The sequence below is a fragment of the Xiphophorus maculatus genome, chromosome 16, assembly GCF_002775205.1.
Source record: "Xiphophorus maculatus strain JP 163 A chromosome 16, X_maculatus-5.0-male, whole genome shotgun sequence".
Taxonomy (NCBI): domain Eukaryota; kingdom Metazoa; phylum Chordata; class Actinopteri; order Cyprinodontiformes; family Poeciliidae; genus Xiphophorus; species Xiphophorus maculatus.
The window spans coordinates 7,257,270-7,268,340 of record NC_036458.1 but is presented as its reverse complement, the minus strand read 5'-3'; the positions used below and the strand labels follow the sequence as shown (position 1 = coordinate 7,268,340).

At 37.1% G+C, this 11,071-nt stretch overlaps 1 protein-coding gene across 1 annotated transcript; it reads right to left on the bottom strand.

Annotated features, from left to right (window-relative positions):
- Window positions 1–2,203: 2,203 nt before the first annotated feature.
- On the bottom strand, window positions 2,204–5,833 carry hsd17b1 (hydroxysteroid 17-beta dehydrogenase 1). Its single transcript, XM_005796702.3, has 6 exons — window positions 5,119–5,833; window positions 4,751–4,912; window positions 4,488–4,667; window positions 4,290–4,383; window positions 3,983–4,166; window positions 2,204–2,638 (listed from the first exon to the last, which is right to left on the bottom strand). Exons 1-6 carry the CDS (start codon window positions 5,219–5,221, stop codon window positions 2,483–2,485), a joined length of 879 nt encoding a protein of 292 aa, XP_005796759.2. The 5' UTR covers window positions 5,222–5,833; the 3' UTR covers window positions 2,204–2,482.
- Between the last annotated feature and the right edge of the window lie 5,238 nt (window positions 5,834–11,071).

Below are 11,071 nucleotides of genomic sequence, written 5' to 3'. Positions count from 1 at the left end.
AAACTAGTTATACATCACAATTTCAATGTTTTTGCAGCATAATATAAAAGACTGTCTAAGATAAACTGTATCTTTGAGTACATATGTATGAGTAATTTATTGAAAAAATGGAAGGAAAAATGTCAAAATAAAAAAAAACGTCACTTCCTTTGGTAGTACTTTGCCTTTTTTTTTTTTACCCAAGGGAGCCTGGCAAAATAAGACTTTTTGTTTGTTTGTTTGTTTGTTTGTTTGTTTAAATGTTAAGCAGTTTTGAATGTAATCTATGCATGGTTGGTCTGCTAATTAGATTTTCTGATTTTTCATTTATAGTAGAACATTTTCAACTGAAATATAAGCTGTTTTTATAGTCAAAAACTGACAATTACAAATTTTAATTTGCTTGAATGAAACCATCTTTGAGATAAGAAAACTTGAATGTACCAGCAAAGGATACAAAAACTGGTTCATTTTTTCATATTTTGACACTTATCCCATCAGCTGGCACTATGAACGTATATGATACGCTGTGACTTTACTGTCCCTGCCTATGGTAGTGGTTAGCTATCATTGAGATTGGATAAATGTGATGAAACAGAATGTGACAAAACCTTTTTTGAAATGTCCTTTTCCAAACTCAACCAACCAATATCCGGTCCTGGATATAAAATTAATTTTGTCAACAAATATCGCGGTTCAGATACAAAACTGTTAGGGATAAAGAGTTTTGAAATAAGACTATTTCAGGTCCTTTGTAGCAATAGGGTAATAGAAAGGATCAACAACTCATCTGTTTGCCTTTAATGTACATAATTACCTAAATCATATAAAAGACAAAACAGGAAAGAGTGATTGCAACTAAATCACATGGCATTTGGCATCCAGCGTATGAATGGCATTTAAAGAATTTTCCACTCAGGACAGAATGAAAGTCCAGCAGGTGAATGACCTGTACATGATGAACCTGGACTCTGCTATGACGCAGCAGTAAAGGTCATGAAACTGATTGGAGTAATAATTAAACCAGACAAAAAAATAAAAAATAAAAAAATAAGGTAGCACTCAAGCATTTGATTTATTTAAAATATCTTGAAAAACATTTTGTGAATTCATCTCTCCAGACCGAATGTGAAAAATTATTTGTACTTGCAGCACCCTTAAATCCCAGAATTACAGATCCACATAATACATTGCATTCTAAAGAGCTCACATGTCTGTGCTTTTATCTTAAAGGGTTGTGCGCTAACATGGCCAAACTTGTTGCTGCTGAATCCCAAAAAAGGATCCTCAGAAAGGAATTAGAGCACCTGATCAGGAAAGGATTTGAGAGTCTCAGTCAGGCATGTCAAAAAATAGGTCAGATACGCAAGACGTAGATGTACAGACAAGATAACCTGTCTCATGTCAGAGGACAGGCTAATCCCCTGACTGAATTAAACATTACAGAGTGAACGACTGTCTACTGAGACTTTGATCCATAAAACCTTGTGCAACAATTTAATGTCTCAGCAGTTTGTTCAAATATACTTTAAAGTCAGTAAAATTCAAATTAGACAAATGTTTGTAAACCTTTTTTTGACTTCTAACCCTGTTCAATTATTGCTGAAAGAGAAAGGACTTGCAGGAACCCTTTGTTTCATATATCTTTGATTAAAAGTTCAATTGGATTTCTTTGTACTGTGTTTGCTTTGGCTGATGTCTTGTCACACGCCTTTCACTAAGTACACTGAACATCTCATGATGCAGTGACGTAATGCAGTCTGTTTCTTTCAAACTTTGGTACAATATATATATATATATATATATATATATATATATATATATATATATATATATATATATATATATATTCTATAACACAGCCAAACTGTTATTGCTTTTCAACTAGGATCAGTTTGGCTTGGATAACTTTTGCTTTTATAAGTAAAAACTGCAAAATGCACACATGCAAATACACTTATACATACAGTACATGCATCATTTTGTATGTATGTGTGGATATTAATATAACGTGACACCCAATAATTATTCCAGGTTTTGGGTCTTTACATGGACCATAGTTCAGCCAGTTTTTGCGTCTTGCTTTAAGATGGGACAGTTTTTTTCCATACATTAAAAATAGCAAACTAGAGTTACATAGGTACATTTTTAGAAAATTTTCAGTTTCAACAATCTAATGCAAGAGCCTTGCATGAAGCACTGCAATCCCAGAGAAAGTATGGAATGTGAGATAAAAAGCTTTGTTGAAATAAACTAATGTAAAGGTTGTGGAATGACTTAAGACAATATACGTAATCCTTATCACATATTACTCCACAAGCAATAACTCTCAGACAAATATAGAATGTGGAGTTGCATTTTTTTGCAAACTCCTCTTACAAAACACACTTCATCACCTTTGCCCCTGAAGCTAAAATTAGAAAAAACAAACACTATTCTTTTCACTTAGGGCAAGGTTTGCAGATAAAGTGGTTTCTTGGATGAAAAAACAACATTTCTGCAGTTATTGGTCCTGATCTGCAAAAATGATCTTGCTCATAGCTTTGATGTATTCCATTCCATCTGGTTCTGTGACCTTCAGTTTGGTAAGAGGTGGCATGACGCTGTTGGTGAAGTATCTGAATGCAGGACTGGCGGAATGGATGGCATCTAGAAATACCTAGAGGAAAAGAAAAACAAAGACATGAGGAAGACATAAGTCGTCGTTACACCACTGCAAGTGAAGAGGTTTTTATTGAATTATTTACAAAATTCAACAACAACTTTCCTTTTAAAGAATTCAATTGTTTATCTAACCTGCAACTAACTAAGAATGTTTGGTCTGTTGTGAAGAAAACAGACCTCTTTTATAAGAGTCCTACTAAAGTTGATGTGGGTGAAATGCAGGGGTTTTCTTTCTTTATTTTTTTCATTGACTTTCCTTTGTTTTGCTTTGTTTTAGATCTACTGGGTTTAAATCAGTCACTGATTTTAATATTCCACTTATAAACTTCTTCATTTAAAAAAACCCATACTCTTATTGGAAATATAAAAAGTAAATTTTCTTTAATTGTTTGTATAACATGAAAAGTATGCACTTTCTTTATGCGAAGCTCATTGTATCTTTACACTGCTGGAACTTAGGGATCATTTAGAGATAAGGATGTAGCTCTCGTCTGTTTTCAAGATTTCAAAGATCTTGTCAAAATCTTTGAAGAGTAACAATGCGGCTGATAGGAGCCAGAAAGGTGAGCAAAAAGCATTTGCAAGAAGTATAAAAAGATACAGTAGGTATGTGTAGTTTTAGGATTTTATATAAGATTATGAGGTTATTAAAGAGGAATTTTTAATGTGTGGATAGTGAGTGAAAGACAAGAAATCAGCATAGGACATTATAAAGACAACGCTGAATGACAAGATGTAAGCAGAGAGGCACAAACATGATTCAGGGCAGTTCTCAATAAGGGAACAACTGTTTCACACGTGTTCCTCTTGGGAAATGCTGCATCTCCATCGGAACACGAGCCACCAGATTTAAAAGTTATTTTTATCCAAGTGCTATTTGGAACAGAACGCCAAATGAGACTTTTATAGTGCAATTTTATGGTGTGGCTATCTATTGGCTGTGTGATGTGATCTAATTTTATTGGAGTTTCACACCATGTAATTTATTTTATAATGCCTTGTTTGGTTTTCCTGATGTGCTGGTCTTGTTTAACATCTGTTGTTGCAAATCATGCAATGATAACAAAGGTATTTGATTGTGAGTGATTTTTAGCTGCTTTCTTGGCTGCTGGAAAAATTGCTTACACCAGTCAGGAGAGAAAAAACACTTTCAGTGAGCCACACTTTCAACGTTTTTTTTTAAGAAAACTCAAACATTTCTCCACTGTAACATCCTTTTTATGTTAAAACCATGTTTATAACAAACGTATACATAGGTCCAGCTTTGAGACTGACGAACTGAGCATATGTTATGGCACCGTTAGCTTTTTAGATGTGTTAATGAGGAAAAACTGCACACCTCAACAATATCTTCAGTGTCCTGTGCAGCATTTTGGAAAACCGTGCTGCAGTGTTGCAGGTATTTTTCATACAGACTGAGCGTTCGGCCATCAACCTGTTGCAGGGATGAATCCCCGAGCTCTGCCTTCTGCAGGTTAATCAAGAAGTCACTGTTGACCGGGCCACACTCAATGAGACTGAGTCTGGAAAAAAGAAGCAAAAATATACAACTCAGATTGTCCTCATGTAAATTTACGGTTATTGAACAATATTTTTTTATTTTCAGTATTTCTGTCAGGAGTGATGATGTGGTCATTAAAACTCACTGTATGTTAAAGTGTTGCAGGAGGACAGCCAGACTCTCACATGCGCCTTCAATTGCAAACTTACTGGCACAGTACACCTCATTAAAAGGAAGACCTGTGAGGGCATTAGAGTGTGTTATTTTGGAAATGTTAAGCATAAGCTAACAAAAATTGAAGTAACTTGACATTCGTAATCCCTTTCTTAGTTGATTGTCTCACCATGAAGCCCTCCGGTGCTGCCCGTGACCAGAATCCGGCCCTGACCTTGTGCTTTCATTCCTGACAAGAACACCTGCATGGTCTGGATGGTGCCAAGAAGGTTGACCTCCAGAACATGCCTCATTGAGTCTAAGGACTGAACCTCCAGGGGACCCATCAAACCCACACCGGCATTACACACTGTAAATGAAGAATACTAGGCAATTATGTGAAAATTGAAAGCAATCCAAACTGAAGGAGCTTAGACAGCCACGGGAACAAACCCAGAATGTCCACCCGTTTCTCCACAACTTTGTCTCGTGCTGTCAGGATGGATTGTCTATCAGTCACGTCCATTTGAAGTATTTCCAATGTATCCTGGTGCAGACCTTTTACACAGTCTAAAAGTCGTTCTTTCTTGGCCAGGTTCCGCATTGTGGCATACACTAAAGAGAATTCAACACCCATGTTTTTGTTTTAAACAAAATAACTGTGTAGAAAAGTGAGGGATTGGCAAAAACATGACCATCAAACCTGACAGAGTGACAAGTTATTTATTGTTATCCAGTAACAAAATGCCTGGCTCCATTTTGAGTTACTCTTGTGCAAAAGCCTCTCGAGATCATGACCGAAAGATGTCAGCTGTGGTTACCTTTGAACACTTTGCTGGTGTCAGAGGCCAGTCGAACAGCCAAGCTGAGTCCGATCCCAGATGAGCATCCTGTGATCAACACAACCTTCTTCTCCATTGACATGCTGGCGTCTTAAAAATGTCCTGGTTGAAAAGACAGAACTGCTGCAAAGTACAGACGATCAAAGTGAGTTAAGCAGTGTGATAGGGGCTGGTGAAAACCCTTCTCAGACCATCACAAGGCCACATGTTATCAACCACCTGGAGTTCTTTCATTAAATCTCATGTCCTTGTTATTTTGGCTTGTTTTGTTATTTGGAAGGAGATGTGTGGGAAACTGAACCTTGTTTTTTATGTGCCTTGCTAAAATTTCTGGCCACATCAATAACAATAACAAGAGTACGAGATTATAGTGGTCTGAACTCTAAATATTTAAAACAGCTGGATTAATACTGTCATAGTTTCAGTGTTTCCACTGTAGGCACCAGATGGCAGCATAAGTTCATAATGGCACTCTTATAGCAAATAAGCTATGTTTTATTGATAAAAAGACAATAATAGGTTTTCTCTTGACTCTGTAGTAAAGAGAAGATCTCTGGTTTGCAGATTACTTACCATTACCATTACTTTGTGATGAGTAATACAGGTTTAGCACAAGATTGTTTGACTATTGTTTTCAGAGCAGTTTTAAAAACATATTTAATGTATGACAGTTTCATACATTAACTGTATAGTGATAGCAATAGCAAATGCAAATTTAACACAATGAACTATACAACTTCTCTAGGTCATTGGAAGGAAGGTTACACTGAAAAAACTAACAAGAAACACTTAATCTAATGAATGACTTGGAGATCAAACCTTTTTACATTCACACTGCTACCAGCAGCTCAGGAACAAACATATCCCTTTTTGTTCTTAATTAATTTAATCAAGTATTTTTTTTAAAAAATCTATGTGCATATAGATGAGTTACCACTAGGTGGCCTCTTGTACAAACTATAGATCTCTATTCTTTGTTGTTTTGCATGACTGTGACAGCAAATTCTTATTAAAAAAAAAAAGTTAAATAAAAAGCTTGTGCTTCGTGCAGAAAAAGTTTTTTTTCTTTTTAAGTTCAGACTAAGCTCGATATGTTTCCTGGTTCAGTGAACAGTTCCATTCTGGTCATTGTTACATGACAATGCCGCAGTAATTGTTTTGTTTTTTAAGAACAACTGCTGCTGCTCGGTAGCCACATTTGAAAAGAATTTCTTTTTCTGATGGGAGCAAACCGAGTAGGAATTTCCTGCCATTTTGTTGCGTTCCTCTCCTTGAGATGGCATCAGTTTGGCTGCTGTCCCGGAGTCTGCAGGACAGATAACAGTGAGCCTTGAGCCTCTCTGAAATTTCTGCAACTCCCTTGCATTGTTTTAAGCTTTTGAACTGACTGACCTCAGAGGGTTTTAAATGTTCTATGTCTTGCAAAATGGGAGAAGTGGGGGTGTCCAGTTGACCTGCAGAGGTCAATTGTTCTGGAATATGATGTTTCGTCTCTATAATTCATGTTAAAGTTGTACATAAGAAGATTGCATTATTGAAAAATGATGAAGATGAGTTGATAGATGAGTAAGGGAACAGAAAACGATTATCTGTTCAGCTCTGTGTAATATTCAGTCACTTTTACCTCTGAACACAATCAAGGCGGTCTCAGTCGTTTGGCCTTAGATCCATTCTGACAGTCTGGTGAAAGCATGGGCAGTTTTGGAAGCTTTCTGCTGTACATGACCCACAGTGTCTCTGAGGCCCAATAATTACCGAGAGGTCCACTGGAAGTGCACAGTGACCCAGAAAAAACATTAAAATTACTCTCTGGCAAGACTAACCCACATCACAAGGGCAAGCAGACTTTTGAAAATCTTACAGCTGTGAAATGAGAGCAGAAGAGAGAGGAAAGTTATTCCATTATCCCACATGCACCGCCACATGTCTTTGTGGCATTTTTCAGAATACAAAGGAAAGAAAATGTGAGACTCATTTTAGACATTTGATGCAGAGAACCACCGCATTGAAACCACTTTGCAAACAGTTCAGCACTGGAACCAAAATGCTCTGCAGCAACATGAAATCTGTGCGTTTTTATGCTAATGTGGTGAAAGAACAGACACGTGAACGCATGCAGACACAGAATCAGATCTATACTGTAGTGGGGCAACAGATGCAGATGTGCTCAACAGGATGTCCCGTGTGAAAGAACTGAGCAGAAGTGAAACAACTACAGACGTGCTGCGGTGAATGTGGTGAAATTAAATGTCACGCCATACCTGACAAATTTTGATGAACGTTTTTGGTTGATGATTCGTTTTTTTTCTGTGAACAAAATTACCTCATAAGACTTTAAATTTTAAATCCACCTTTTGAACCTGATAAGAAAAATTTTTCTGACGTAATTTTGTGACAGTTGCTGGGATCCTGGTATGAGGATGGAGAGCAGCATTCTCATAACTGGAATGCTGAAAAGCAGCAAACATGTTAACAGTTGATCACATCAAGAATGACATGAAGATGCTGGCTTTTACTGAACTAAAAATATTACATATTTTTAATTCTTTTCTGACAGCACAAATGGAAAATAGAAACAAAAAGTTCATGCTACAATAGAATGTCACTGATCAATTGCATTCCTTTCTGTTTGCATGACATGTTTTGTTACTGTAAAAATATGGCCGCCTGATAAGGTAGGGGTCATGTGTATATGTGCTTTCATCGTGGCGTCTATTTCTATGACAACAAAACAAGTCTGTATCTTAGCAAACATACCACTGAATGTGGTATGTGTGATATGTGGTAATAGCACCTTTACTTCTCGTTTACTTTTTTCTCACAAAAACATTTCAGATAATTTTTAAAATTTAAAGGACAACCTGAGAAAATAGATAAAAAAATTGGGTTTTTTTAACAATGGGATGCTTGGATTTCTTTTGATAGAAACTAAAGGAAAACATTTTCTAATTTAAACACTAGAGAAAAGTGAAATGGTTCAAATTCAATGCCCTATTTAGTGTGATTTATACAAGTTTGCTTGTAAATAAAGCAGATATTTATCAGCGTTTGACACAAAGAACCTTGCATTCTTGCTGTGGGACCACAATGTCTGAGGACACTTTCATTCCACTCTAAAGCCATAGTTCACTCTTGTCCCTTCAGAATAAGATTTTTATACTTACTTCTGCAAAAAATGTTGATATATAAGATCAATGTAGGTTTAAGGCGGTATGATAGACGTGAGCTTTGACGTCAGCTGCAACCCTGAGGGCCACTGGTTGACCTTTTGGTTTGGCAGTCACCCAGACATGTTTGTATATGAAGCCTCAGTGCTCCAGGAAATAGCAGGGGTTTTGTCATGGGAAATGTCCCTTGAATCCACTTCTTTCATCCTGTTACTTTGGACATCCAGTCCCTTCTCTCCTGGCCTTTAGGTATTCAAATCTGTCTGTCAGGGACCAGACTTACCCTGGGTTTAACCAAGAGCTTTGATATCATTATCTCAGCTCATTCAGGAGTTTGGAAGAGACAATCAGTGCTTTTGCATTCCACTCGCAGTTCGCCCCACATAGAGAGGGGTTTTGTTTTGACGATGAGCACAAATGTATCTGAGCTGTGTATCGAAAACTAGTACCATCTGCAGCTTTTTTGAGATAAGATACCCCCAAAAATTTCATATTCAAACTTTGATATAATCAATGAGGATTTACTGCGTCATACCTGAGAAACTTTGGTTGCATAGAAGAAAGACAAGACGCTCAAATTTTCAGTAAAACACTATAAACATGCCTCTTAAAAATGCTGTCCCAAAATGCCTCCAAACGTCTTTCCATGTTTGTGTTATTGTTTTGTGCTCCAGGTGCAGGCGGAGTATGCCAAGAACTTCAGGCACCAGGGCCACACCTGGGATGTGGTCAGGCAAAGTGCTGGATGGAATGCATCTGAGGTGACTGATTCATCCTGGAATTTACCTCTAAAGGCATAAAGAGGAGTCAGCATTAAAGTCAACAAGGCATTAGCATTGGTCTCACCGTCTATTGTATTCTCACAGGGAGCTCTATTTTTTGTTTTTATTTCCACCAAATGACTATGTCTGTGCATTCCTGTGTTCCTGGAGAAAGTGATGAATCAGTGGCACTCCTGTTCCTCCACCTGGTTACCTCTGTTTATATGTCGCCCTGAGAATGCGGTTACTAAGCGTCCAGACAAAACATGCGTTGTGTTCCCAAGCATGCCAGTAAGTGGACAAAAAATGTCCCTCTCAGACAAAACAGCACACATTATATATCAACTCATTTGCATGCTTCTATCACATATGCCTAATCCCCTTGTTTTCCAAAGCTATTTCCTGTGATGTCATATATTCAACATATCTACTTCCTCCCATTGCGCCAATTTATTTGGGGTTCCGTGACTCGGGTGTGCCATCTTTAGGTGTGGATTTTGAGGCTTAGTTCCCTATCAGTATTTGATAGTTTCCAGGATACGCTGCCTGTCTTGTTGGGTTGCATAATCCTTCTTTCTAAGAGAAGCTGTAGTAAAATTTAATGACTCTTCCTTCAGATAACTATGAGAACACATCACTGAAAGGTCAACGGCACAGTTGTGTAATCACTCCATCAACTTTCAGTGCCTGGGAACCAAGTTTTACATCCTTGTGGCATGCAAGCTTGCAAAATACCCATCACTATGAGCACCTTTTTCATCTCTCTTCTCTAATTGATGTATTTGATGGATCATATTTCCATTGTATGCTCTCGGCACAAGACCAGTGCGTCCCACACCCTCAACGGTTTACAGCTAATCCCTGCTATTATCTCAGCAAATACTTTTTTCACATGACTGAATAGGGAGAAATGCTGTAGGTCTTCATTTCTGGAATACTCTTTCTTGCTTATCATTGTTTCTGTTTTGTTTCTTTGCTTTTCCGATTAGCTATGTTCCCTGTTGTTACCTGTGAAACAGAAATAGACATAGTTGTAAACAGAAACTGAGATACATCTCTACCCTATATATCACATGTTGGTCTAACAGCTTATAGTAGTGTTTCAGAATAGCATCTGTTTGTTTTTCTGCTGTTCTTCCTGCTGTGGTTTATGACTATTTTAGGGAAGGCAAAGCTTTTCATTTAAAGGTTAAACTGCAAAATCAAAGGAAGAAGTTCTACAATGAAGCATATTATTCTTTAAGCATTTTTATGATGTGTTACATGAGTTCAAGTTAGTTTGATTCCCATTGGAAGGTTCTCCAGAAAATTATCATTAGCAAGAGTCTTACATTAACTTTTAATTATTTTATTTGAACTAACCAACCTTTTTAAAGTGTGTAGGATGACAACTGTCCAATTTTTATTAAAAAAAAAGAATTGGATGCATATGTTTTAATTTATATAGAATTTTCTCTAACACCCATTAACACTTTTATGCATACAGACCCAAATGTATACACACCCTTCATTTGGTGTGCAATTAAATGTTCTTTAGACAGATGTAGCAACTTTTTGTGGCTATTTATAATGTTCTATCATATTTGACCACTCTTCTTATCAGAATAAAAAAAGTGAATTTAAATTAGCTGGTTTCCTGTGGAGTGGCACAGTTGTAAGGTCTGTTGCCTTACAACAAATAATGATAGCCATCTCTCTGAAAATAATTGATAAGGACAAATATGGGATGTGCTTTGGTAACACATCTCGTTACAGATCTCTGACAAACAATGTGTGTATGTAGAGATTAAAGGGCTTCTAAACTAATCAGAGGCAAGCTGGGCAATCAGCCCCAAAAAGAGACATCTGTGAAAAACAACACAAATTCCTCATTAAGTCTTTTAGGGTTTAGTGTCCGTAGTACGAGTTTATCTCTGCTGCTCCTTCTTTTAAGAGCCAGCACAACTTCTATGTTTTGAAATTTCAGGGAGTAAATATGGCAGCCGGCTGTCATGAAATGTCTGG

What these genes read in the sequence shown, in the direction of transcription:
- hsd17b1 (XM_005796702.3), bottom strand. Translation starts at nt 5,221, where the DNA reads ATGTCAATGGAGAAGAAGGTTGTGTTGATCACAGGATGCTCATCTGGG. An exon ending in CACCAGCAAAGTGTTCAAAG is followed by an intron (nt 4,913 to 5,118) that starts GTAACCACAGCT and finishes AATTCTCTTTAG; the next exon opens with TGTATGCCACAATGCGGAAC. An exon ending in CAGCACCGGAGGGCTTCATG is followed by an intron (nt 4,384 to 4,487) that starts GTGAGACAATCA and finishes ATGCCCTCACAG; the next exon opens with GTCTTCCTTTTAATGAGGTG.